The sequence below is a fragment of the Sebastes fasciatus genome, chromosome 16 (genome assembly GCF_043250625.1).
Source record: "Sebastes fasciatus isolate fSebFas1 chromosome 16, fSebFas1.pri, whole genome shotgun sequence".
Lineage (NCBI taxonomy): Eukaryota > Metazoa > Chordata > Actinopteri > Perciformes > Sebastidae > Sebastes > Sebastes fasciatus.
This window is the reverse complement of record NC_133810.1, coordinates 4,630,037-4,657,838: the sequence shown is the minus strand read 5'-3', so window position 1 is coordinate 4,657,838 and position 27,802 is coordinate 4,630,037. Positions and strand designations below refer to the sequence as shown.

Here is a 27,802-nt window from a genome sequence, read left to right as displayed (position 1 = left end):
TGTTTTTCAAGCCCTGAAAATAGGGCTGTAAAATATTCCCAAAACTAAAATTCAAGCCACGTGAAACATGTCTGAAACCAAAACAAAGCAGCTGTGATTTCTGTCATAAGTGCCACATGATCGTACGTCTCTATGAACTCCTAAAGGCTAATTTCAAACTGAGCTGAGTAACGGCACTGAATCAGATTGGTCCTCAGTATGATTTGATATTCAGGGAAGCAGCATCGGCAGTGAAAAACTGATCCGGAAACCAATCTAGACTCCAAACAAAGAACAAATGAATCACTCCACGGGTCGTTTCAGGAAAGTTGAGCTCATAATTAAACAAAAAGGAAAGTAGCTTTTGTGATTCGGTTTCAAAGAAAAAGTCAAAGATGGAAGTGAAATAGTGAGATGAATATGTTACAGTATATACACAATAGATAAAGGCCCTCTCTGTACAGGTCTGTGTGGTGTTGTTTCGTGATTTGTTTTTTAATTAATGAGATCCATTTGGCCGGTTCTCACATGTGCAGCAGGTCAGTTTAAGACTTTGGTTTGCTTAATGATTAAGATTAGAATTAAGTTAAAGGACCATACCACTGATTTTAACACGTTTCAGTCCAATAAACCACAAATTGTATAAACGTCATATCACCGTGTAACATCGACTACAGCAGCAAACCTACAGTATATACGCAGGCTTCTTGTCATTTGTGTCGACAGCGTGCAGGAGCAGATTTTCGTCTAAAACATGATCGTACGCTTTGGAAAATACTTGTCTAATGTATTTTTTTTCTTAATAGTACATAATTATTTTTAGATAACTGGTTAAAAACTTTAACGGTATGGTCCTAAAAAGGGATTATCAGTGGAACGTCCTCATAAGGATATGTATTTGTGAACAGCAGGCACGTCTATCAGTTGATTGGACTCCAGTGTGTGTGTGTGTGTGTGTTTACAGCCTATAGTAACAGCATGTAATATTTATAGTGAGTGGCACAGCGTTCCTTTTGTTTCGGCAGTGAGAATGTAGTGTTCATGCGTCTGTCCTCATGTTTACGTGTCTTCATGCAGGGCTCTGCTTCACATCATATATATATGTGTGTGTGTGTGTTTATGCGCTGCACTGCCTCGGTATTTCCCAGTCACTGGTTGGGAACACCTGCATCACCCAGGGTGCAGTTCAGCTTACTGAACCCAGGCAGCGTGACGCGTCCGTGGGTGTAGATGTCGCGGTCGGCCCCCTGGTTCATCCGTTTGACCAGGTTCTTCTCGTACAGCAGAGGGTGGTAGGCGCCGAGCGTGCAGGCGGCGTCGTAGAAACGCTGGTAGTAATGGCAGAGCTCCGTCTTCCTGCGGGACGGCAGGAACTCGTAAACGTGCACCACCTCGCACAGTGACATCATCAGGACGGTTCCTGGGCGGGAAAGGAGAGAGGAGAACATGTAATAATTGGTATTCTTTACTGTCTGCTGCGTTTGTTTTATCGTCCTGTCCTTCGTATCTTTCACTCTCACCAGTTAAAACAAACGTTTTAATGACAGCGTCGACGTTTCACATACCGAGCAGGCCAGAGGAGGGCGGGTTCTTCTGGATGGGCTCAGCCATGTTGTCCTGTATTCGTTGCCACACCTGCCACTCAAAGCGAGGATGCAGGATGTAGAAGGGCTGCATAGGATGAAGCCTCCTGTATCTCTGGTACTGGGTGAAGATGGGGTAGTCTGTCTTGTTGTACCACTGTAGAGGGGGACACATAGTGCTATTAGGGCTTCTGTTAAAAACATTATCAGACTGTGAGGCACTTCCTGAAGGGGACTTGAGAGAGTTGACGTGAGGCAAAGATACTGCATGAGGTGAATTAAGCAATTTGAGTCAAAAATCTGACTCCTTCTCAGAGTTAGGGGAATTAAAATTCCAATAGACGAGGAAAAAAATGGACAACGACGTTCAGTAATGGCGATAAAAGGTACGACCCTCGAGCTTGTATGTAAACGTCACCTGAGTGAGGTCAGCAGAGAAGGGGGCGGGGTCCCAGGCCACCAGAGCACCTGAGCTGTATAGAGAGCTGGACAGGAAGCGATGGTCATCAGACGCCATCACCTGCAAGACGAGTAAACATTAATTTAAAAACATATCCATATTAGGGCTGTCAATTGATTGAAATATTTAATCGGGAATAATCGCATGATTGTCCATAGTTGATGACGATTAATCAAATTTTTTATCTGTTCAAAATGTACCTTAAAGGGAGATTTGTCAGGTATTTAATAGTCTTATCAACATTGGAGTGAGTAATATACTTGTTTTACACAAATGTATGTATATATTTATAATTCTAAATCAATTAACAACACAAAACAATGACAAATATTGTCCAGAAACCCTCACAGCTGGTCGGTGTGTTTTACCTGCGAGTTGATGAGGCGGATCGTGGTTTTAGAACCAACATCCTTCTCGTAGCCGGTGGTCGGCGCGGCGTTGAAGCGCAGCACTGCGTCATGAGAGTCTGTAATTTAATAATAGTAATAAAAAAAATGAAGCAATAAGAATGTTTATTTTTCTAAAAAGGAAACCAATTAGTTGTTCAAACTCGTTCATTATTTTCTTATTATTTAAACATCCGTGTAAAAATATCTCACCTATCTCTTTGCCAAGTCCAGAGTAGCGTAAAGACCCTGCCGACGACACCACAGCGCAGCTCCTGTACGGCCCGAGGTCAGAGGTCAGCGGCTTCAGCGGCAGCTGGGTGGCCCAGGGCAGCGACGAGAAGGGCTGGAGGTCAGGGGTCAAAGTGGTGACCTCTACCTTGTCCTTCATCTGGCAGAGGAGCTTGGGACCACTCAGCTTGGGCCTGTTGGACACACCGCCAGGACCGGAGAACTCCACTCCGTACTTATTCATCGCCTGACAGAAAAACAGACACGCCGAAGACCATAAAGTAATAATATTTACAGTAATTATGTGATTAAAATCAAAAGTTTATTCTCAGAATTCAGACTTCTATCTCCACTGAATAACAAAATCTCACCTGATAATTCTGCACCACCTTCCTCAGTCTGCTTCCCAGCATGCTACTAGACATCTCGTCATCCCACACCTCTCCCAAAAGCCCTTGAGGCCCGAAGAACTCCGCGTCCCCCACTCTGCCACTCAGCTCCCCCCTCCGCCGGCCTCCGAACAGGGTCTCCAGCGCACGCGTGAAGGGGCGCGGCAGCAGCCGAGCAAAAAACCCGGAGGGTTCCCGCTCTCTGGGCTTCCGCTTTGCCGTTGAGTCCTTGGTTTCGTGGGTGTGGTTTGGAGAAGAGAGGACAGGGATTGGACGGTGAGGGTCACCTGGGACGACACCTGGGAGCTTCTGGGGGTCGATGTACATGGGCTTGGCTCCGCCTCGCAGCACCTGTGGGAGTCAGACGATGTCATGTCCTGTAGGTCAACAATTCTCAGTGACACATTTCTGTTTTGACTTTTAAGACTAAAAGTAAAATCATTTTATGAACTTTCCCAACATCCTTCTGAGGAAGAGCTTTAAGCAGATTAGGTTGATTATTGTGATAATATCATGAATCGTTTTTAACATGAACGTTTCATATCACGTCTAGTTTCAAAATCAGCATGACGGTGAAAAACACGGCGACAGACCTTGATGACAGAGTGTGCACGAGGCTGAGCCCGGGTTCGCGCCCGCACCCCGAAGATGGCGTCGGTGACGGGCACGCTGTTTTCAGCACAGATGGCGTAGAGCAGAGCCATGGAGATGCAGAAGAAGGCCATGCAGAGAACTCCACGGCGAGCCCGACGCCTCAGGCGCCACAGCAGGCTGACTCTGTCCATCGCCGCCCCGGGGATCTGCACGGGGACATCCACAGTTTACCGTCAAGTAAGTTTATTAAACATCTTATGAAATCACCATAAATTAAATCACCACGGCAACAGTTTCCAACGGAAAACTTATGTTTCAATTGATTTAAGTTGTTCAGTAATAAAAGCTGTCAGATTTAAAAAAAAAAAAAAAAAAATCAAGTTTGAACAAATGAGAACTAACATGTCATTTGTTTTAATTAATTCAAATGTCACTGGAAGGCAGTTTATATGTGTTTCTTTTAATCTACAAATCCAAAATGTGAGAAATGAGAACATGTGCGATTAATTTGCTGTTAATCGTGATTAAATATTTGAATGGATTGACAGCCCTAGTAAGAACCCTTTAAATATGAGCTACTTCATTCAAACACAAGATGAAACAAACCACAAAAAAAATCTGTTTTTCTAACTGAATCTTTGCTTCTAATACGGAAAGTGAGTGAGTGAAACAACAAAGGAGAATCAGGACATGGGAGCATGCCAGCACTGCCGCGGGTGATGGGTGAAATCAGGGGGAAAGAAGAGGAGGAGGAGGAGGAGGAGGAAGAAGATGGCTTAATTCATCAGAGGAGGGAAAATGAGGAGGGAAGGCGGGACGAGAGAGGCCTGAAGAGAATGAGAAAAAAGAGAGAGGGAAATGGGGGAAGTCCATTACAGGAGTCAGTGGTTGCCCTTTTATCCCACAATGCTTTTACAGCCCAGACGCGACCATCAGTCACATTTAATGGAAGTAAATGAGGATGCAGAACAGTGTGGCTTTAGCACATCTGGTTAGAGCTGTCGCAATAATTGCAATACCGCGCTACTGATGAGCCAACCACAGCGGACGGCTAGCAACCGCCACAACCGCTATGTTCACATTTTACATTTTGAAGTTCTTTGCAATGGGAGCGATGCGTGTTTACAGCATGTTACAGACGCCAGCAGCGTGATGAGGCGCTGAATCCAAATACTAGAATTCATTTGTTGAATTTTTTAAATGACATCAGAACTCGGATGGATCTAAACGTCCTCAATGTTAAAGGAAAATAAGACTGAGATCATTGTGTTTGGACGACCTGAACTATTGGATGACTCTGTTGGTATTCTTGGCACTTTGGCTTTTCAAAATGTATCTTTTGTTAAAAATCTTGGTGTAATTTGACAGCTCCTTCAAATTTGAGAAACAAATTAGTTCAACTGTAAAAACAAAACGCTTTTTCCAGTTAAGACTCTTAACTCTTAAGTCAAGGTAAAGGCTTATCTGTCTCCCAAATAATGAAATCATGCCTATGTGTTCATTAGATTTTTATATTCCTTAGGTACATGTGGAGACGTGAGGTAAAAATACTGTGTGGAAGGAAGTTAGTTATTGTAGTTTGCCGCAATTTGCTTCAAACATCGTACTCCTTCTTGGAGTCGTAACTCATTGATTCACTGTGACTTACACTTCCAGATAATATAATTATCTCGGGTATCTATCGTGAATTAACGTCCTTAAATCTGCTTAAAGACGCTCCTTATGACGCAGAACTTGCCTGAGAATAGTCACGTTTTTAGGTTTTCTCCAGTATCAGAGTAATCCAGTGATAGTTGTCTGTACATCTATGAGCACACTACAAACAGGAGCTGCTAACAGCTAATTCTGCATAGTTCTAATGGAGACCATTTGCCAAAATGTAAACAAATATATAGCTTAAAAACATGTGCACACAGCGGAACTCACTGACAACATTGTAGTAACTATAGTTCAGAAACTTAGAGCATGATTATTCCTAAAGTTAAAGTAAGACAAAGATTAATAATAGGAGTGACAAAATCCAGAAAAAAACTGGCTTACCAACAACCGTTATCTTTAGGCCTCGCCAACAGTCCAAGGATTTTTTGTTTAGCCCTGTAGCTGAGCTAGTGTTCAAGAGTGAAGCTCTGTCTAACTAAAACCAGTAGTGTTACACTGAAATGTAATGACTGAGCCAAGATAAGTCCCTGCAGGGAGGAAGGTGGACTGACATGACTCAGCGTTTACTGCAGCAGGTAGAGGAATGCTGCCTCGATGCGCTGTTTATTTTTCTTTATTTTATCATTTTACACAAAGTAATTATAAAGTATGTTGTTATTTATGGAAAATGACTGTTTATGGAATCCTAAATCTGCTTAAAATCTGTTTGTTTTTCATACTTTTTCTTAGGTGTTAACGCCTTTACTATGGCTGACCCGAATGCTTAAAAGCTTCGACCATTGCCATGGTATTCAACCTCCAAATCACTAATCGTATGCTTCATGTTTTAATTTGTATATATACAGTATGTATAGATATATATATGTGTATGTAATAATAAAACCATGGAGGATGCAGCTGTGGAGGAGGAGCTACTTTGCTTCGCCATGACCCAGATAAGCATAAAAAAATGGATGAATCTTAACCAGGATTTGATTAAATCTAAACAATGCCCCGACCCTGGATCCAGTCATGTATATACCACGGCCAAGTGGACCGAATGACCGTAATCGATTGAATCTATCGCGTACATCAGACCCCATGGAACACAAATGCACACACGACGACTGCCTATTTGGCTGCACACGAGAGCAGAGAACTTATACGATCAATATGTTCCTGCTGTGTTATTTCTATACATCCAGCACGGCCAGAGGCTCAATGAGCTCCACTCTGTGTTGTCTGCCACACTGCTGCCACATGAAGGACACCACAACAGCAGTTTGATCTGAATAACTTGTTTTTCTATCAAGAGTCATTTTATTTTAACATAAACACTTAATATAAATAAACAATCTTGATACTGATCCCTATTTACAGCTGAATAATCAACTTAATGTTGAGTGTTGATGGAGCAGATGCATAGCCTGGCATTGATCGATCCAAACTCCATTCAGAAAACAAGCATTTTAAAAGTCGTTTGCTTGTCGTCTTGCGGACAGACCTGACAAAACATGAATTAAGACTTTTTAAAAATCGTCATCATTATGTAGTTATTTTGGCGTCCTCTTGATCGGTTTATTGTGATTAAATCACAGCACAATCTGTTTATTTTGGGTGCATACCGCAGTAGCGACGTGTGGCTTGCTAGATACAGTCAGTGCTATAGCAATGTATGTGAATAGAACTCGCCGCCGGGTGACGTTATGAAACCAGACACGACGGCGTTTGGTTTTCTGACATATCTGGGACTTCACCAACGTGTACAAAGCAGCAAAAATAGTAATAACATACCAAATTAACATCTTTAAATAAAAACTCAAGAGCTCCAACTGATAAAGCTCCAAAGCTTCATATGTATGAGGCTGAAACCAAACGTTTGTGTCGCAGGAAACTTTTTAGGAATTAGGAATATTGCTGAGGTAATTGAAATGAAACCCCCTGAAGTCCAGTTCAGTCTGTGAATGAACCATCTGCACTTCCAGCTGAGATAAAACACAGTGACGGGAAGACGGAAAAGATTTCAGTGATTGACCTCAGGGAGAAAATAAAGAGGCTTTTGGGGGAAACATCTGTTTCCACTTGGCTTCAATTTAAGTAAGAAGCTGTCTGCATCCTCATCCTCATCCTCAGCATGAAACCGATGGATTGCCTACTCCGGGTAGAGAATGAGTCCTTACCCAAAGTGAAAGAGTTCAAGTACCTCGGGGTCTTGTTCGCGAGTGAGGGGACAAAGGAACGTGAGATTGGCCGGAAAATCAGAGCAGCGGGGGGCGATATTGCTTTCGCTTTACCGCACCATTGTGACGAAAATAGAGCTGAGCCGGAAGGCAAAGCTCTCAATCTACCGGTCAATCTTCGTTCCTACTCTCACCTATTGTCATGAGGGCTGGGTGATGACCGAAAGGACTAGATCGCGGGTACAAGTGGCCGAAATGGGTTTTCTCATGAGGGTGGCTGGCGTCTCCCTTAGAGATAGGGTGAGAAGCTCAGTCATTCCGTGAGGGACTCGGAGTAGACAGCTACTCCTTTGCGTTGAGAGGAGCCAGCTGAGGTGGTTCGGGCATCTAGTAAGGATGCCCCCTGGACGCCCCCATAGGGAGGTGTTCCAGGCACGACCAGCTGGGAGGAGGCCACGGGGAAGACCTAGGACTAGTTGGAGAGATTATATCTCCACACTGGCCTGGGAACGCCTCGGGATCCCCCAGTCAGAGCTGGTTAATGTGGCCCGGGAAAGGGAAGTTTGGGGTCCCCTGCTGGAGCTGTTGCCCCCGCGACCCGACCCCGGATAAGCGGTTGAAGATGGATGGATGGATGGATGTCTGCATCCTCTTACTTCTCTATAGTGAACACAGTTTTATCAATATGATGAATATCTGTCACCTGTTTCTAGACATGTTGGTGTCCTCTTGGCTAAATAACTTATATTTTGGTTTCTAACAAGTTGAATTTACCAAACAGATGCTTATTTCCACGTCCAGCAGTTACAGATCAATATGATTATTCATTAGGTGTCTGCGTTTGTGTCACCTTTCTGACGGGGAACTAAAGCCGTTATATCGCTGTCTTCAAAGCCCCCAGTCCCCATTCATAAAAACAGTCATTTCACCTCTCTGAACACGGGAGTTGCTGGACTACCGCTGCATTGATCGGTTAGTTTGTTTGTGTTATTATTGTGCAAAATGTGGCTCACACAGCTGTGGACCTCCGACATGGCTGTGGGAGGATGTGACGCCTGAATGAATAAATGAATGAATGAATGACTGAATATAACGGCTGCATCACTGCAGCGCTGCAGAGCTTCACAGCCTCAGACAGATGGTGTTGTCACCAGATATCTGTTTAAAGATGTCATCCTAAATCCCTGCTTCACACACACAAACACACACACACACAGGCAGCCAGAGGTGTGTGTATGTGTGTGTACTATGCATGGATTTATGGAGCCATAAACTACTCAAGATTAAAAGGTAGGAGTGTGTGCATGTGCGTGTGTGTGTGTGTGTGTTTTAATCTGGCGGAGTGAGAGGGAGTTAGATGGTTATGTATGTGTCAGCTGCAGCAAAGCCCTGAATCAAACCACGGAGAGGTTGATTGGTTGGTTGGTTGGTGTCGGCTGCAGCGTGACATTTATGCATCGGCCAATCAGAGAACCAGCTGCACAGCTGAATACCTTGTTCCCACGTTCGTGGCAGAGAATCATAAATTATAACAGAAAAAATCAATTCAGTCTGATCAAACATGTCCCGACCAAGATCAAACATTTAGATGATGAAGTAATTCTGTGATTTTTAAAACAGACACCAATGAACAACTATTAAAATGTGCGTTACAGGTCAAAGATAATGTAAATATTAGGTTGCCATCTTTCCTTTTTGACCGTCGCCATCATGTTTTTTTGCTACCAGAAGTGACATCAGAGGGTGGAGCTAAGTACAACCGAACGCTTAATTAGACATTTTTAGGTGACCAAAATGTTTTAGTTAACTTTAATTAATTAACTTTGATAAACTGAAACCACACTGTGAAAGGGTTAAAGCTGTAAGACGAAAACACGCAAAACTCCCAGACCGGACAACGCCGTGGTAGCGACTTGTCAATCACAAGGTAGTCACGCCCTAAAGCATCGACTGCTTTATGGTCTATTTGACTCTAAATGGGACCATAATTTACTAAATGAACATCATGCTGTATTGAAGAAGACTTGAAACTAGAGATTGAGACCATAAACTCATGTTTACAATGTTTACTGAGGTAATAAATCAAGTGAGAAGTAGGCTCATTTTCTCATAGACTTCTATACAATCAGACTTCTTTCTGCAACCAGAGGAGTCGCCCCCTGCTGGCTGTTAGAAAGAATGCAAGTTTATGGCACTTCAGCATTGGCTTCACTTCTCAGACCGTGGAGTTGCCCACTGGCTTGAATATAATAATGACGTTAATTTATATGTTACACTCCAGCTTTAAGATTCATCCTCTGGGAACCATGAATACCTGTAGCAGATTTCATGGCAATCTGTCCAATAGTTGTGGACCAAAGTGGTGGACTGACCGCCATTTCCATCCCTGGAGCCTCGCCACACGCACTACTAACAAGAGCTGCCAAGATATCCTGGCTTTGAGTCCGAGATATTGGTCAATCTCCCCGCCTCTGCCTGTTTTGTATTTAACCCCTAAATGTCCTCCCAGCTGACTGTGTTTTGAAGCTTTTCTTTCGGCAGATGTCAGCGCCGTTACATCTGCATAATCCATGCGGCTGTAGGTGTAGCGGTGCAGTGAATGAATCATGACACGTACAGTAACTGTTACTACTGTTGAAGCTGTGAGTCATCTGCAGATCTTCACTCTCAAAACACACATTTCTGGGATGTGTACTGAGTTTTCAAATACTGACACCAGACTGGACAGATGTTTGCTGGTGTTCAGTGTGTATTTAACTTGAGTATACTATTTTCTGCTGCTTTCTTCTTCTTCTACTCCACTACGTCTCAGAGGTAATATTGTTTTATTTACTCCACTATATTTATCTGACAGCTTTAGGTACTTTTTCAGATTTTTCATCCCCCTCGTGTCCAGTGAAACATCTCCAGATGTGTTGATGTTGAATGTTTGTGATTAACTGAAGAATGAAGTGTTCCTTTGTGTTGAGAAAATCCTCCTTCTTAAGATGAAGCCCCGTTTCCACCGCAGGAACTTTCCCATGGAACTAAGAACCTTTTGAGGAACTCATTGTGTTTCGGACCAGGGTCTAAATTAAGTTCTGGGGGCATTTTGCCCTCAAAAAGGCCCTGGCTGTGGGGTAGTACTTTTGGGGTGAAGTTTGCTTTTTACTTCCTTGAAAAGTAGTTCCAGGGACTAAAAGTTTTTGTGGAAACCCGGCTTAAATATGTGGTTCTCACAGGACAGCCAGGACGCTACAAACATATGATGATCTTATAGACCATGATGCATTGCTGTAGATTAAACCAGCCAGCAGGATATGAAGGAGTTGAAATGTAACACACACATTAATGCAGCAGTAATATTAATCTTTAAGTGCTTTAACAACATTTAGCTGATAATACTTACATACTTACAGTAAGGTTTTGAATGCAGGACTTTTACTTGTAGTGGAGTATTTTCATAGTGTGGTATTAGTACTTTTACTGCAGTAAAGCATCTGAATACTTGGTGTTCAGTGTGGTGAACAATGATGTTACCTTGTAGCCCATGGTGTGTGTGCGGCGCCGCACGCAGTGTTGCTGTTGTTGCTTAGAAACGGACTGCTGCATTCAGGTTTCCCTTCATCGCCTCTGTGGATGGAGACAATATGTATATACATTTATATATATACGTAGTCCGGTTTCTGCATGAGACTTAAGATCTTTCACTTCTTCTCTTAAACTTCAAAATAAAAGCTACTTTTCACATCTCTTAAGACTTAAAAATGCTCTTAAATTTGAAACAGTAGCTCCGAGATGACGGCAGACACCAACTAGTCATGATGATGAATACGTATAATTAAAAAAAAAAAAGGTTATCATTATTATTTGCAATTGATGGTACCCTCTTTTTCTTATGTTTTTGCATTCATCCAATGGTTGAATAAAATTAAGTATATTTATATTTTCAACGCTTTACCTTCCCGTCAGACAGCCGTTATCTATGCTCTCTTCAAAGCCACCAGACTCCATTGACAAAAACAGTAATTTTACCTTGCAGAACGCAGGAGTTGCTGGTCTAGTTTTTGTGTTATTGTGTGACTTTGGTGATTTAAGTGGTTAGCTCAGATTCAATAATAAAAATAATAAAGTAAATAATACTTTGGCAAGTACTTTTTCTTTAACCAAAAACAGTAACACTTGTTTTATAACTATTGACCTTCAGCTATTACTCAGAAATCAGACATATGATCTATAGCTTTCTGTAGACATGCTAGTTGTATCGTCCGCGTACCAAATCCTTTTTTTTCTTGGTTTACGTTTTCATTTATCCTACATGCAGTAAACGCATCTTAACTGTAATTCACCATAAACTGCCTCTTAATTGACTCTTATTTTTTCCCTTTTTCTTTCTTTTATCACATGAATCTTTGATATTGATTTTTTTTTTTATACTTTATTTTTTCCCTTTTTTCGAGGTTTTTTTCATATATGCAATTTACAGTTCGTAATTACAATAGTTTATAAACCAATTTTTAAGTGGATGAGCTTATAGACAAAACTCATTAAGTACACTAGAGAAAACAACTTCAACATTCAAAATTGAAATAAAATTAAGAAAAGAAATAATAATAATAATAATTATAAAAAGAAAGAGTTAAAAAACAACAACAATAATAATACAAAAATAAGAGTAATAATAAACTTTGATATTGAATGGATACTATCAGCACTTTTGATGTATTCAATTGTTTTGTTTTTATTAAATAAGAAATTTAAATTAAATTAAAACATTTTTTTTTACTAATTCTATATTTTATATGTTGTTGAGCTTATAGACAAAACTCACTAAGTACACTAGAGAAAACAACTTCAACATTCAAAATTGAAATAAAATTAAGAAAAAAAACAAATAATGATAAAAAGAAAGCATAGAGGTAAAAAAACAAACAATAATAATATAAAAATAAGAGAGTAATAATAATCTTTGATATTGAATGGATACTATCAGCACTTTTGATGTATTCAATTGTTTTGCTGTGTTTTTATTAAATAAAAAATAGAAATTAAATAATATTTTTTTTATTTATTTTTTATTAATTCTATATTTTATAAGTTGTTAAGCTTATAGACAAAACTAATTAAGTACACTAGAGAAAACAACTTCAACATTCAAAATTGAAATAAAATTAAGAAAAGAAATGATAATAATAATAATGATAAAAAAGATAGCATAGAGTTAAAAATTATAATAGTAATAATAATCTTTGACATTGAATGGATACTATCAGCACTTTTGATGTATTTAATTGTTTTGTTGTGTATTATTAAATAAAAAATATAAAATAAATAAGAATATATTTGTTTTTTACTAATTCTACATTTTATACCATAATATAGAGTTGCATTGCACAGTGCAGATAATAACTACTAAATCACAGCAGTTAATGCATGCATAAATGCCAAATAAGATGTATATATTAAATGCAGGCCATCATCAGAGACCATGCAAGTCATCACAGGATCATTACAACAACACACTTGAGATGGATCGATTGATGGATTCATTGATAAATAGATGGATGTATTAATGTTATTTATACCTTCATCTCTGTGTATTTATCTTTATCTGAGGCTGATATTCGTTGACCTGCGTTAAGTGATGCTCCTCCTCTGGTCGTTCCTCTCTGATTTGTCTTCGCTATGGTACCTCTGATTTATCTTCGCTATGGTACCGAGCAGGTTGCTGGTGTCTCCACCGCCATGTTCCCGGTGAGTCCCGGTGCTGTCCGGTCGATCCGAGGCCTCCGTGGGTGTCCGGTAGCATCTAGTAGAAGTACGATAACCGGAGAGCTGCGAGTCTCCTCTCCTCTCTTCTCTCCTCTCTGTGACCGCACATAGGCTGCAGCACCACGGAGAGCAAGCTGACACATGAATAAGAGAGCGTTTCCAGCGAGGTTTTCAAAATAAGAGTCGGTTGATGCTTTATAGTGGTTTCTTCTTTACTTATGTAAAAAACAACAACAACAGTAGTACAAATTATATGAATAGTCAGATGTTGATTAACATAAATAAACTGTAAAAAAAACAGTAATTATCTTTATATAATTAGCCATTATTACTGTAATTTTACAATAAATATTTTACTTTTAACATATATTTATTGTTAGAATAGTCATACACCGCAAATCTAAGACTATTTACATATAAATCACAAATGAAACATGTAATTTTACGTTGCAAAAGCCCAAATTTACATTAACTCTCAGAAGTTTTGCAAAAATAATCTGTATTTTTACAAGAAATATTTTTAGAATGCTATGAAATCCTTTTCTTCTAACATAAATCAATTGTTAAAATAGTCATGAACCTCTAAAAAACTGAATAATTATCTTTAAAAATGATCAAGAAAAAATTAAATATAGATAATTACGATTGTGACTACAAAAAATACTGTAAATCTAAGACCATTTACATATAAATCACAAATGAAACATGTAATTTTTAAAAAAAAATTCTGTCATTTTGAAATACAGACAAAAAAATATTATTTTTTTCTAAAAACTAAAAAAAAAACTTTTTACAGTGTAACTAATAATAATAATTATAATATTATTAATAATAATACATTTTATTTATATAGCTTTTTTCTAAAAACTCAAAGACACTTTACATAGATAAAAAGATCATAAAAAAAATACATCATGAAAAAATATAAAACACAATATTAATCACACATTAAAAGCAGTTCTAAAAAAGTGAGTTTTGATTTGTGATTTGAATGTGTTTAGGGAGTGAGTTCCAGAGGGAGGGGGTGGCTATGGCAAATGCTCTGTCGCCCCAGGTCCGGTGCTTGGTTCTGAGAGATGTGGACAGGAGGTTGGCATCAGAGGATCGGAGGGAGCAGGAAGGAGTGTTGATGCTTTGTAGTGGTTTCTTCTTTACTTACGTAAAAAAAAAATACCAACAGATTTCTTTATTTTTTATATTTATATTTATATTCTATAACGGGAGCAATCTCAATTTCCCCCGGGGATCAATAAAGTATTTCTGATTCTGATATTTATTTCCTTGCAGGAGAGAGGGAAGTTCGTCCCAAAGTGTTCGCTGTATTTATACCCTCCACCTTAAAGAAGGGTGCTTCATTGAGCTGTGAGTGAACTTTGGAATTGGGCCTTACTTTCTACATATATTTTATTTTGAAGGGATGAGATAATCACCTGATATCCGGTTCTGTTTTGCTTAACTCTGTTGAACTTGACAGATTTCTCTGCAGCAGCCAAGACACGCAATCTCTCTGCAGAGGAGGGAAGATGAAGATACACAGCAGAAACCTGAGAGAGAGTGTCTACTTAAACACACCAGTCTGTCCTCTGCCCTCTATTAATGATCGATGATTGAATCACCATTACCACAACTATCATCAATAATGTAATGGTGTGCTTGCATTTGTATTATGTTCTATGATATAGTGTATATAAAAGTATATAAGATAAGACTTTATTGATCCCCAGAGGGCAAGTGTACATGTAACAGCAGTACAAGAAACAATGTTAAAGATGCAGGACTGAGATAAAGATCTATATAAAGTAATAAATACAACAGAATACGAAATTCAAAAGCTATATATATCAAAATACTTCGGCCGTATACTTTGTGTATTGTGCAAATAGCTGTAAATATTAAGTACTTGCGTACATTTTTTTTTTTTTTGTACTACAGAAGACTAGTGGAACCTCGCCCGGAATAAGGAGACCGGGGCCCGCTCCTGGAGCGAGACCTGGGAGGGGAGCTCGCCGCCGCCACCCTGTAGGCCCACCCGCCACAGGGATAGGCATTGGGGTCGGGTGCAATGTGAGCCGGGCGGCAGGCAAAGGCGGGGTTCTAGGCGTTCTGATCCCCAGCATCGCAGACTGGCTCTTGGTACGTGGCACGTCACCTCTCTGGCGGGGAAAGAACCGGAGCTGGTGCGGGAGGTGGAGCGGTATCAACTAGATATAGTTGGGCTCACCTCCTCACCTAGCTCTGGTTTCGGAACCATAGCCCCCGGCTGAGCACCACTGTGTTGGAGTTCTCCCCCAGAAAACGAGAGGCTGCTCGGAGTACCCGACCTTCCTGGAGGCTCTGGCTGGCGTCCTGGAGAGGGCGCCAACTGGGGACTCCATAGTTCTGCTGGGGGACTTCAACGCTCACGTGGGCAATGATGGGGAAACCTGGATGGGGGTGATTGGGAGGAACGGCCTGCCTGATCTGAGCCCGAGTGGTGCGTTGTTCTGTGCTAGTCATGGATTGGCCATAACAAACACCATGTTCCAGCATAGGGTGGTTCATAAGTGTACTTGGTACCAGAACACCCGAGGCCAACGATCGATGATCGACTTTGTTGTCGTATCATCAGATCTGCAGCCGTATGTCTTGGACCTGCGGGTGAAGAGGGGAGCAGAGCTGTCAACTAATCGCCACCAGTACCTCTAATCTGAGGCCATGGTTATCTGCCGGAAAACGTTTGAGAGTGAGTTACTGCCCCAAGCGAGGGAGTTCAAGTATCTTGGGGTCTTGTTCACGAGTGAGGGTAAAATGGAGCGGGAGATGGACAGGCGGTTTAGTGCGGCGTCTGCAGTTATGCAGGCGCTGTACCGGACCACTGTGGTGAAGAGGGAGCTGAGCCGGAGGGCAAAGCTATCGATTTACCGGTCCATCTACATTCCAACCCTCACCTATGGTCATGAGCGTTGGGTAGTGACCGAAAGAATGAGATCGCGGATAAAAGCGGCCGAAATAAGTTGCCTTCATAGGGTGGCTGGGCCTGAGCCCTTAGAGATAGGGTGAGGAGCTCAGACATCTGGAGGGACTCGGAGTAGAGCCGCTGCTCCTTCGCGTCAAAAGGGGCCAGCTGAGGTGATTCGGGCACCTGATCAGGATGCCTCTTGGACGCCTCCCTTTGGAGGTTTTCCGGGCATGGCCAACTGGTAAGAGGCTCCGGGGTAGACCCAGAACACGCTTGAGAGATTATATATTTCTCGGCTGGCCTGGGAACGCTTCGGGGTCCCCCAGGAAGAGCTGGGAAAGGTTGCTGGTCAAGAGGGACGTCTGGAATGCCCTGCTAAGCCTGCTGCTCCCACGACCCAGTGCCAGATAAGCGGAAGGAAATGGATGGATGGATGGAAAATGTATTTCTGTAAAAGTAATCTTAGGATGTTTATTCATTCATTTTATTTATGCATTTAAAGGGACTGTTTGTAAAAAATCTGAAATGCTTGTTAACAGCGACACCTGTGGCCGTTAAGTCAACAGAAGTCAGCGTCATGTTGCTCACGCTTTTGCTCGCTCTAAATAGACATGAACGAGCATCGCTCAAAACTAGCAGAACTTTGGTGCTTCCGTGTAGTTTGTGTTTGAGTCTGAGTCTGAACAGCGTAGCCACACGCGAGCGCACATGGGACACCGAACTGCGATGATTTATACGTGTAAGAAGTTAAATACAGTCCCTTTAATTGTGTATTTCTTATATTTTTACACATTTATTTCTCATTTTGTCTTTTTTTATGAACATAAATATTTTAAATAATTTATATATTTATTTAGGTAGGTGATGACTGTCAAAGTAATCCGCGCAAAAGTGTAGTTCCCTGACCGGGAATCGAACCCGGGCCGCGGCGGTGAGAGCGCCGAATCCTAACCACTAGACCACCAGGGAAGGATACAATGTAAGTAATCATCATTCTTTTTAGAGTTAAAATCATACCAGTTATTGTGATATATATGAGGAGTTTATTCTCAAAGAATCGAGTACTTCATGTCAACTTTTACCACTGAACACAGTGAACACCTTGTTCTGGAGAGTTAAGACGCTACAGGTATTTTTTCCACACTGCTACTCTCTTTTTTTAGCTTGCTAAAACTAGCTAAGCAATGCAAGCATTAGCCAGGGATTATTTTACAAGCAAGCTGCCACTGTTGTTTTGCCTCTCCTTGTATTGTGTTGCGGTTGCTGCTGAATGATTTAGCGTGAAGATCTAGTAACAATATATCCAAAACAGTCTGATTCAGCCATTATATGTGACAGTGTTTATATACCCAGAGTTCTACTGTGGTAATGCAGGACCTCGTGGCGCAACGGTAGCGCGTCTGACTCCAGATCAGAAGGTTGCGTGTTCAAATCACGTCGGGGTCAAATGTTTTCTTCACCTTTTTTTTGTTTATTTGAGTTACTAATACAACTGGGATTCAGCTAATATCAAGAAAACCTTAATAGCACGTTAACTGATGTTAAAATACAATGGTTGAAGATCTTTTACCTCATTAAAAGTGGTAATACCACAGTGTAGAAATACTCAGTGGTGGAGGAAGTACATGTATTACTTTATAATGTCAGAAAATATTCAAGTCTTTTTCTCAAATTTATGAGGTTTTCTCATAAATGTATCACTTTATTATCTCAGAGAATATTCATGTTCTTTTCTCATTAATTTGTGTTTTTTTCTCGTACATTTGTTACTTTATAATGTCAGAAAACATTCTAGTTTTTTTTCATAATTTTCTGAGGTTTTCTCATAAATGTATAACTTTATAATCTTAGAGAATATTGAAGTTTTTTCTCATAAATTTGTGTTTTATTTTCCGTACATTTATTACTTTATAATGTCAGAAAATATTCAAGTTTTTTTCTCATAATTTGCTGAGTTTTTTTGATAAATATCTTGCTTTATTATTATTATATTATATATATATTGTATTATATTTATTATATAAGTTTTTTTCCTAAAATTTACAAGGTTTTCTCATAAATGTATCACTTTATTATCTTCATGTTTTTTCTCATTAATTTGTGAGTTTTTTCTCGTAAATATATTGCTTTATAATCTCAGAGAATATTAAAGTTTTTCTTTCTCTTATTAATTTGTATTTTAGACACTTAACTTAGATAAAAGTGCTGTTACAATGTGAAATACTCTGTTACAAGTAAAAGTCCTGCATTGAAATGTCACTTATGTAAAAGTATGTAATAATAATCAGTAAAATATATGCCTATATATTCTATCATTAAATTATTATCATTATTACTCATGCATTAATGTAAAAGCAGGATTTTTACTGTTGTAGTTTGTTGAGCTACTAGTCAATGATTACAGTATTTTCATTATGGGTTAATCTGCTGATTATTTTCTCCGTTAATCGATTGATTGTTTGGTTTGTGAAAATAGTGACAAATGTCCAACCAACACTCCAAACCTCAACATTATTACTAATACATTAACATAACATTAGTAAATATGCTTGGTTTTATTCCAACACTGGAAATACTCTACAACTAAAAGTCCTATCAAGATTTGACTTGAGTAACAATGAGAAAAAAAACTTGAAATTTCTCTGAGGAAATAAAGTAATAAATGTACATTAAACAAAACGTAGAAATGAATGAGAAAGAACTTTAATATTTTCTGAGATAATAAAGTAATACATTTACGAGAAGAAACTCAAATTTATGAGAACAAATCTTTAATATTTTCTGACATTATACAGTAATAAATGTATGAAGAAAAAAACTTACAAATTAATAAGAAAAGAACTTTAATATTCTCTGAGATTATAAAGCAATATATTTATGAAAAAAACTCAGCAAATTATGAGAATAAAACTTGAATATTTTCTGACATTATAAAGTAATAAATGTAGGAGAAAAAAAACACAAATTTATGAGAAAAAAACTTTAATATTCTCTGATATTATAAAGTAATATATTTATGAGAAAACCTCATAAATTTATGAGAAAAAAACTTAAATATTTTTTGACATTATGAAGTAGAAATGTACGAGAAAAAAAAAAAAATTTATGAGCAAAAAACTTAAATATTCTCTGAGGTAATAAAATAATAAATGTACGAGATAAAAACTAACACATTATTGGTTTTGGTCTTTTCAAAGGATTTTTTGACTATAAGAAAAATATAAAATAAGTTATCAGTTATTATTTAAAGTCACAATTTTCCCAAACAACATATAATTTATTGTAATGTAATGCAACATAACTTATTTTCCCAAAATCTTTACTCAAACAATAGAAACAATAAAAAAGCTCTTCAAGTATTTCGTTGCGCCTTTTACAACATACAGTGCGGTGAATCCCGGTGCTAAGACGTGGAGCTGGTGCTGGAGCTGGAATTGGTGCGTGATCCGTGGATGCTGACTTTCTTGCGGGTGTTGTCGCTGCAGCGCTCCAGGATGAGCTCCGGACTGGGCCGAGGGGGGATGATTGGAGCCTCCTTCTTCGACTCGCTCTCCGAACTGGAGCTGGACACCTCAGGAATGTTGTCTGTTGGTTATAAAACAACATTATTAGGTGTGTTCAGAGTGGTTTTGTGGGAACATTGTTGTGCCAGACAGTGCAAGTATTTGTTGTTTAAACTGCTCTGGAAACATGTTTTCATTACCCTGGTTCTTCATCTCCCTCAGCGGTGACTTTGCAGGGTTCTTGGAGTTCTTTTGCGGAACGCCTTTCTGCTGGAGGTACCGGCGGCTGTTCCTGCGGTAGGCGTCCTGGCTGAGCTGCTGGCGAGCCTTTTTGTGGATGCTCTTGGCATTTCGGATGGTGGACCTGAGACGGAAAAATGGACACATAGATGTGTGGGTAAGTAGAGGCGGTGGGTGGTGATCTCACAATAGTGTTTCCCAGTTTCAAAATATTAACAGTGAGATGAAAAAACATACTTTGACAGTGAATCTTACGAAGGATGTTAGAAATGTCTGATTATGTCAGTTTGTGTATGTTTTAGGGTGTCAATCGATTAAAATATTCTGTACTAAAAAAGACAAAAATGGGTTAATTGTGTGTCTCAGAGAGTTCCGCTCAGGCTGTAGCAACAAGGAATGAAATCACAAACTGGTGCAACAGAGTGAACTTCCCTTTTGTCTGAAATGATTCAATACAACAGCAAAGAGGAACTATGTGCAAACATCTGTGGTATCAAGTCATTACAGCGGAAGAGTGATAAAATTAAATACTCTGCATTCTTTTATACTGGTACGATCTCTTCACTTTTGGTTATTTTTAAAGTGCTAATTGTGAAACATGAGCGTGTTTTACGCCTTGGCGCCTTGTCGTGGCTGGAGGCATTTTATTTTTGGGTTATCCGTACATCCTGTTCCATTCTCGTGAACGCGATATCTCAGGAACGCCGGGAGGGATCTTCATTACATCTAGTACAAACATCCACTTATTTTGTTGGTCAAGGTCACTGTGACCTCGCAAAACACATTTCCGTATGTGTAATCTATAACACAGATTCGTTTTACGAACATGAAGGGTAATTTATTATTTTTAACTTCTATGTGACAAAAATACATGAATCTTCTGTTTTTCTACCATCGTTCTGTGTAACCGGTGACGTACCTGCGAGGTGGTGGTTTCTTTCCCTGCAGCTTCGTCCTCTCGGCTTCATATAGCTCTCTCTTGCCGGCCTTGTGCAGGTACATGGAGGGGAAATGACCGGTCTCATCTCCTTTCCTGTAAGGATACGTTTAAGAAGATATTAAAGGCATAGTTTTGGTGTTTTAAAGTGGGATTGTTTGAAGTACTTCTTCATAGTCATTGAATTACCTACAGTAGATGGAGTTTGGAGAAACTGAAGCTGTTATCTATATGCTCTCTTTAAAACCACCAGACTCCTTTGAGGTAATTTAATCCATCGGTACCAACCATGTCATACTAGTTTAACAGGAAGGTGTCGGTTCAATTCAGGCAGCCAAAATGATTTTCTTTTCAAATTCAAAGGCATTTTTTTTGTATTCACAAAAATCTTTAAATTATTTTTTTTCACAGAGGGATATTGTTGTGTTGCAGTTGCAGTACAAAGAGTGAAAATATAAAATAATGATAATAAAAAAAAATAAAAAAAATGATAATAATAGTATTATTGTTAATATTATTTATTATTTAATATTATTACTACTACCACTACAACTACTACTAATAATAATAATAATAATAAACCGATATCCAAATGCACAAAATCCTAAATAAACATAGTTAACTGAAAGGATCATAAGTTGCTCATACATCAAGTTGCTTCTTGTTATTATAAAGATATCAGTTATTGACACTTTAATGTGTGTTTGTGTGTGTGTGTGCTTGTGTGTGTTTGTGTAGATCATACCTGATGACCCACCAGCCGTCCAGCAGCTTGTGAATGACGGCGACGGTTTCACCGACCTCCAGAGACATCTCGTCCTCCTGCTCCGCCTTGTAGGCTGTGATGGTGATGTGCAGCTCTCCTGCAGGAACACAACAGCAACTGTTAAAAAACACTGAAAATGTGTTATTCAATTAAGAAAACAATGTAAACAGCAACTACCTTCGTAGTCTGGGTCAGCATCCTCGGCCTCCTCCGGTCCATCCAGGGGCTCCAAGTAGGACGCAGGAATCCAGCCTCGTTTAGACTCACACTGGCAGAACCACCAACCTGAACACAACAAACAGCATGAACTCAAAACCTGGCCTCAGTTATTAAAGATAAAGGGATGTTGCATATATCTTTCCAGATTTTTCATATTTAAACTACTATGAGCGCCTTTAATGTTGTGTTGTTTTTGGCGGTCCCCTGTGGACAAAGCTGTAGTGTTTCTAAGCACCAGAGTCCCTTAAGAAAACCTCTCATTGTACTGCAGCGTTGCCTTTACAGTTTTGAGAACGAACCAGGATTTTCAAGTAAAACTGGACGATCTAAATAGATGTTTAGAAAAGGTAGTAAATCAGTGGTTTAGTGTTAACTGGGTTGATTTGTTTAAAGGCCCTGAATACTTAAAATTAAGTATTTTTCTATAACATTAATATGATTAAATAAGCATCGAACCAAGTGAAACTCCAGAAGCAAAAAAACATATTTAGTAAATTTATATTATAAGAGTTTATCACTCAGTCCTGCCCACTTCAGACAAGTAGTGCTGTGTTCACACCAAGAGCGAAGTGAATTTTTCGCGCAGTGCGATTACGTGCAAAGTCAATGCAAAGAGGCAAATAGAGAAATTTGCGTGATGTTGTGTTGCAAAAGCCTATCAGCGTTGAGACTGTCCTCTTGTCGTCACTGACATCCTGGCGTTGTTCAATCAGAAATTATTGTATCTGTCTGTGGTCACCCAGAGCGACGATCGTACATCATATCTGTACAAAGACCGGACCAAACTCTGCATATAAATGTATGTGTAGAAACACAAATGATATCTACGGTCCAACTTGCGTGAGTAAAAAAAAAAAATATATATTTTTTAAGGGCCTTTAAAATCTTTGTGCTGTAATCGACTAACTAAACCGACAAAAATAAAACCCAGTTTATAATATAATAAATGCATTTTGTGTTAATCTCAAAATCATCTCATTCCAAACTGTCCAAAGTGTCTTTTTAAACTTCGGGATCTTGGCTACAAATATAAATAAAGTTCTGTGTTGTTTGTAGAGTGAAGTTTGGCTGCAGAGCATCAGGTTGTTATCACGTTGACGTTTCGGCGTTTAACTCTTCTCACCGTTCTGATTTTTCTCCACAATTTCCACCAGGTCTCCGGCGTGCAGATTGATCTCGTGTTTGGACGTCTTGGTGAAGTCTGCGATCACGCTGTAGGTGTCCAATATGATGGGGCTGGAAATCTCTGAGAGGTAAAACATAATTATCTTGAATCAAGTAGGTTACAACTGAAGTTATCAGCTTGCTGCAGAAATACACTCAAACTTACTCAGAATCAGTAGATTTAATAGACTAAAGAAGTGCTGAAGTATAAAAGTGTATCATCTTTAAATGACCTCGGCAAAGACGGCGGCAAACAGAAAACCTTTAAGCATGTAGTGAATTTGGTAAAGCGGTTTAAAAAGACTCTTACCGGATACGTTGCCTCTGGCCAACTCCCTGGACACCACAAACGTCTCGTTTCTTTTCATTCTGAAGAAGAAATGATAATTTTTCATTTGTCAGTTTCTGTTTGTTTGACTTATTAAATTTGAAGTGATACATCTTCCAAGTGTGTGTGATATACTGACGGGTTTGCGGCAGGTGGGTTCTCGTCTTCGGGTCGAACCCTGAGGAAGCTGGAGAGGTGTTTGCTGCGGGAGATGTGAGGCGGCAGGTTGATGAGCGAGTGGCAGTACTCCGTCAAGGTGGTCTGCCTGGTTTCTGGTGACTTCTCGCTGTACAGCCACCGCGGCGCTGAGGACACAAACACAGGAACATCAGTCACAGGTATAATGTTGTTTAATATATGTTTAATATCTTTTATTTGTTTGTAACCAAGCCACCTGACTCCATTGACAAAAACAGTCATTTTAAAAGTAAAAGTACTTTGTTACTTTCTACCGCCGCTTTCAAGAAGTGTGAATTTCCAGCCCTGTGGCTGCTGTTGCATCAGTATCAAGGTTCTGTCTTTGCTTCTCTTCCTCTACATTGCAACAAGCTTTTCTTTTGTAATCAAGCTTTCACAAGGGCAATGAGTGCAGTTTGAGTATGTGACACTGAACAGGAACTGACAAAACAGACGTGCTCATTGTCACTGTGTCTTTTATGACACCTGACTGTCATCATTAAAAAAAGGGAAAGCAACGAGCTGCAGCTCCTCTGACGGGCACATATCACAAAATAGCTCCAAGTTTCTAGTTTCACTTCTTCTAATGTGCGGAAATGTGTTTATTCGTTTTCATTATGAGAGTAAGATGAGAAGATGGATGTCAATCTCATGTCTGTGTGTCTGGTATCACAGGACTAAATTCGAACTATAACACAAAAGTCACTCAATCACACAAACAAACTGGCAGTGGTAGACCAGCAAATCCCATGTTCTGAGAAGTAAAATTACTGAATTACTTACAAGAATAGATGAATAATCAGTATTTCTGTTCTGTCCCATTCTATTTTTGCATTTTCGTATTTCCTTTGGAGGGCTAACACAAGTAGCTGTTTGCTTGTTCTTCATTTTTAGTCTGCGTGGTTGCAAATTCAGCTTTAACCGCTGCTCACAGCTGCCAAAAACACCCAAATTTTGACATCAATAATTTCAGCCTTTTAGTTGCATCTCTTCTCGGCTGCTCCAACAAATATAGAAATAGAGAAGTGGGTGTGTTAAATCACCACAGGTGCTTCCTGAAAGAACATTACAGCATGCAGAGGGGGTTTCGACTAAAAAAGATCTTTAAAATGCCTCTTGTACTTCACACTTATAGTTAGTTTGTGATTAGAGGTGTAATTAATATTATCATTTAGTTTTACTTCTCCACTCTGCAGCAGAATTACATCCTACAAAACCAAAAAGATCTGTACTCTTTTACATACAAACATTAAATATAGGGAACATTATTATTATTATTATTATTTTTTTACCTGGTAATGACGGGATGATTCTGTCCTTCTTTTCTATTTGACCCGCCTCGATGGGAAACATCTCCTTCAGCGATTTCTGCGACCATAAACAGAAAACATTTCTGATTCAAGAGCTGCATTTTATTTTGGTTTTTACTTTGTAAAGGGCAGAGCTTTTATTTTGTAGTGCAGGAGGAACTCACGTGGAAGACGTACATCTCAGGATACGTCCTGTAGATGAGCTTCTCGGAGAGGTCGCTCCATTTCACCATCAGCATGTAAACCTGCACATAATTAAACACAACAACATCTGTTATTTTGTAGACTCTTACATTTGTAGCTTTTAAGAGGATTTGCAGAGTAAATGATTTAAGCCTTACGAAGTGCTGACTCGGGTACGAACGCTTTTCAAAGCCCAACAGCTCCACATGCCTGACGTAGGTCTCCTCCATGCTGAGATACACCGGACTGACGACTGTGATACCAGACAACAGACACCAGGCTTATATACTCTCTCTATGTGTGTGCGTGTATTTATATCATCAACGCACCACAAATGTCACTTCCTCTTTACATTCGGCGAATGTAACTTCCATCACAGTGATAAAGAAACAGGGAGATACTTTTGCTTTCACTCGTTTACTGTTGGAATAATGATAATAATAATATTTAAATTCATAATAATAACAGTACTGTACTTAAGTGAGGTAATTTACTTGAGTATTTCAATTTTCTGCTACTTCCTACTTCTACTCCTCTACATCTCAGAGGGAAATATTGTAGTTTTTACTTCACTACTTTTATTTGATAATTTCAGTCACTTTACAGATTGAGATTATTATATCAAAATATAAATCGACTAATAAATTATGTTTTATTATAGATTAAACTACCCAGCTGTATATAAAGTCATTAAAATGAGCTCCACCTTTACCAGCTGCGTTAAGTGATGAACACATTAATGCATCAATATTTATAATCCAGGAATATCATTTATATTATTCTGCATGATGAGTTCTTTTACTTTTGGTGCTTTAAGTATATTTTGTGATAATACTTTTGTACTTTTACTTAAGTAAGATTTATGAATGCAGGACTTTTACTTGTAACAAATGAAATTTTCAGTTCGTGAAAGTTAATTGTAATGTTTGTTACAAGTAGGGTTGGATGATTTTGAAAACAAAATATTTATTTACACTTCAGTCCTATATATATACTTCAGTCCTATATATATATATATCCGTATTTTTTATACTAGGAATCTTCCTAGTAGTCCCGATGGCCACTCCGCCCCATGACCTCAGAATCAGTTCAATTTGAAGAAGTCATACACGTAACATACAAATTCCCCTCTGTTGAGCATTTTCTCAAAAGTCCAGAGGGGGAATCACCGTGTTGATTACAATGATCTTTTATGTCTGTAGCAACCGCTCTTTGTGTCACTGGTGTGGGCTTGCAGATAAACTTGTGATTTCCAAATCTTTGTTTTGCAAACCGTCAAAGAGGAACAAAAACAGTGTGGAAAAAAAACACAAACAAACCCACATGAACTAACTTCCTCCATTGTGGCCTCCAAGGAGAAAAAAAAGACTTTAGTTTGTATTAAGGTTTCTTATCTATTTCAAACGTTCACCGCTGCTGTTGATTTAGAAATAATCTGATAGCTGATACACAAAGAGATCAAATCAAATTGTTGCTTTGTGTGTGTTTAATGTTTTCATCCAGAGTCAGAGTGGAAATCAACTTACACCCAACGCAACCAACAAAACAAACGAAAATAATACAGAAAAATTACTATTTTAATAATTGTTTAAAGGTCCCATATTGTAAAAAGTGACATTTTCATGGCTTTTATATTATAAAGCAGGTTTAAGTGCTATATAAATACTGTGAAAGTATCGAAACTCTTAATCCACAGAGAAATACACAAAGCCCGTATTCAGAAACTGAGCTTTTGAAACAAGCCGTCAGGATTTCTGTCCATTTGTGATGTCACAAATCTACAATATTTAGACCATTTCACAGTTTTAAACATTCTCAAAGTGTCCCAGTTTATTTCTGGTTGCAATGTATGTGAATGACATCAGCTGACAGGAAGTAAACATGTACCCAACCTGTTGCCTAGCAACGCAATTCCGTTGCAATGTACTAAAACGGAGCGTTTCAGACAGAGGGTGAATACAGGTATATTCAAGCAGACAGTACGAGGAAAATAAAGTTTTTTTTTTAACATTAAAGCATGTAAACATGTTCTAGTAGAAACCCAAAATACAAGTATGAACCTGAAAATGAGCACGATATGTCCCCTTTAAGTACGTTTTTAAAGCAGAAATACCAAAATGTCCCTGGTTACAGCTTCTTAATCATGAATATTTACTGCCTGTCTGTTTTATATCATTGTAAACTGAATGTATTTGGGTTTTGGACTGTTGGTCAGACTAAACATGAAGATGTCACCTTCAACTTTGGGAAACTGTGATGGACATTTTCTACTATTTTCTGACATTTTATAGACTTAGATTATCAATAGATTAATTAAGACAAGGCCCTACTTTTTTTCCAGGAAATTATCCAAAATAACAGACCCATAGAAATGACCAAATAGTCTTATCTCAAGGTCTTGCTTCCAGAACTTTTAACAACCCCTTAGAGTTGTAGGTGCAACTCTGATATTTGGAGTCATGATATAACATTCTTACATTTGCGGCTAGAAAAAATATATTACTACAGTGATAAGAAAGCTTCTGTTCAAGGCTGGCGTAAAGTCATATTTGAGATGGTCCCTTTGGAATATCTCACAATTATTCTACATGCCAAAGTAGATCAGCTCTACAATATTTGGCAGCCCTATCTGAATTATATTGGACCTGATCTCTCTTCTGTTATTTCACAAGGAGTCTCCTGACCATGAACTCCTGTATATCCTGTGACTTCGCTGCACTATGGACTACTTCCTATGACCCCCTGTAAACATGTTTTGATCTGAGCTGTACCAGTGTTTGTTTGTTTGTTGTTGTTTTTTGTTTTTTTTATTATTCTTATTGTTGTGTTTGTGAAAATAAGAAAAC

At 39.0% G+C, this 27,802-nt stretch overlaps 2 protein-coding genes and 2 non-coding genes across 11 annotated transcripts; 1 reads left to right on the top strand and 3 right to left on the bottom strand.

Annotated features, from left to right (window-relative positions):
- Positions 1 to 383: 383 nt before the first annotated feature.
- st6gal1 (ST6 beta-galactosamide alpha-2,6-sialyltranferase 1) lies at positions 384 to 13,326 on the bottom strand. 3 transcript variants are annotated; one of them, XM_074611094.1, is made up of 9 exons: positions 13,052 to 13,326; positions 10,960 to 11,052; positions 3,622 to 3,828; positions 3,011 to 3,379; positions 2,622 to 2,886; positions 2,391 to 2,488; positions 1,981 to 2,082; positions 1,545 to 1,719; positions 384 to 1,399 (listed from the first exon to the last, which is right to left on the bottom strand). In XM_074611094.1, the coding sequence occupies exons 2-9, from the start codon at positions 11,029 to 11,031 to the stop codon at positions 1,128 to 1,130; spliced, it is 1,560 nt and encodes a 519-aa protein (XP_074467195.1). In that variant the 5' UTR covers positions 11,032 to 11,052; positions 13,052 to 13,326; the 3' UTR covers positions 384 to 1,127. The 3 variants fall into 3 exon arrangements, with proteins under 3 accessions (XP_074467195.1, XP_074467194.1, XP_074467196.1); XM_074611093.1 differs by having other exon boundaries at positions 13,005 to 13,325; XM_074611095.1 differs by lacking the exons at positions 10,960 to 11,052; positions 13,052 to 13,326 and adding an exon at positions 5,663 to 5,791.
- A 3,700-nt stretch (positions 13,327 to 17,026) lies between these two features.
- On the bottom strand, positions 17,027 to 17,098 carry trnae-cuc (transfer RNA glutamic acid (anticodon CUC)). The gene has a single exon. It is a non-coding gene; the product is annotated as a tRNA-Glu (tRNA).
- A 405-nt stretch (positions 17,099 to 17,503) lies between these two features.
- trnaw-cca (transfer RNA tryptophan (anticodon CCA)) lies at positions 17,504 to 17,575 on the top strand. The gene has a single exon. It is a non-coding gene; the product is annotated as a tRNA-Trp (tRNA).
- A 1,308-nt stretch (positions 17,576 to 18,883) lies between these two features.
- Positions 18,884 to 25,269, bottom strand: ncf1 (neutrophil cytosolic factor 1). 6 transcript variants are annotated; one of them, XR_012590441.1, is made up of 12 exons: positions 25,115 to 25,269; positions 24,938 to 25,018; positions 24,756 to 24,831; positions 23,426 to 23,591; positions 23,269 to 23,327; positions 22,918 to 23,040; positions 21,753 to 21,860; positions 21,555 to 21,672; positions 20,792 to 20,905; positions 19,833 to 19,996; positions 19,111 to 19,714; positions 18,884 to 19,039 (listed from the first exon to the last, which is right to left on the bottom strand). XR_012590441.1 is itself a non-coding variant. In XM_074612014.1 (11 exons), exons 1-11 carry the CDS (start codon positions 25,184 to 25,186, stop codon positions 19,533 to 19,535), a joined length of 1,263 nt encoding a protein of 420 aa, XP_074468115.1. In that variant the 5' UTR covers positions 25,187 to 25,269; the 3' UTR covers positions 18,884 to 19,532. The 6 variants fall into 6 exon arrangements, 1 of the variants encoding a protein (XP_074468115.1); XR_012590442.1 differs by having other exon boundaries at positions 18,884 to 19,064; positions 19,132 to 19,714; XR_012590445.1 differs by having other exon boundaries at positions 18,884 to 19,064; positions 19,140 to 19,714.
- Positions 25,270 to 27,802: the final 2,533 nt, after the last annotated feature.

Excerpts from the sequence above, each read along its gene's own strand:
- st6gal1 (XM_074611094.1), bottom strand. The coding sequence starts at position 11,031 with ATGCAGCAGTCCGTTTCTAAGCAACAACAGCAACACTGCGTGCGGCGC. Across the intron at positions 3,829-10,959 it reads CACACACCATGGGCTACAAG|ATCCCCGGGGCGGCGATGGA; the intron begins GTAACATCATTG and ends GTCCCCGTGCAG. Across the intron at positions 3,380-3,621 it reads GTGCACACTCTGTCATCAAG|GTGCTGCGAGGCGGAGCCAA; the intron begins GTCTGTCGCCGT and ends TGACTCCCACAG.
- ncf1 (XM_074612014.1), bottom strand. The coding sequence starts at position 25,186 with ATGGAGGAGACCTACGTCAGGCATGTGGAGCTGTTGGGCTTTGAAAAG. Across the intron at positions 21,673-21,752 it reads TGCTGACCCAGACTACGAAG|GAGAGCTGCACATCACCATC; the intron begins GTAGTTGCTGTT and ends GTGTTCCTGCAG. Across the intron at positions 19,715-19,832 it reads GAGGGAGATGAAGAACCAGG|ACAACATTCCTGAGGTGTCC; the intron begins GTAATGAAAACA and ends TATAACCAACAG.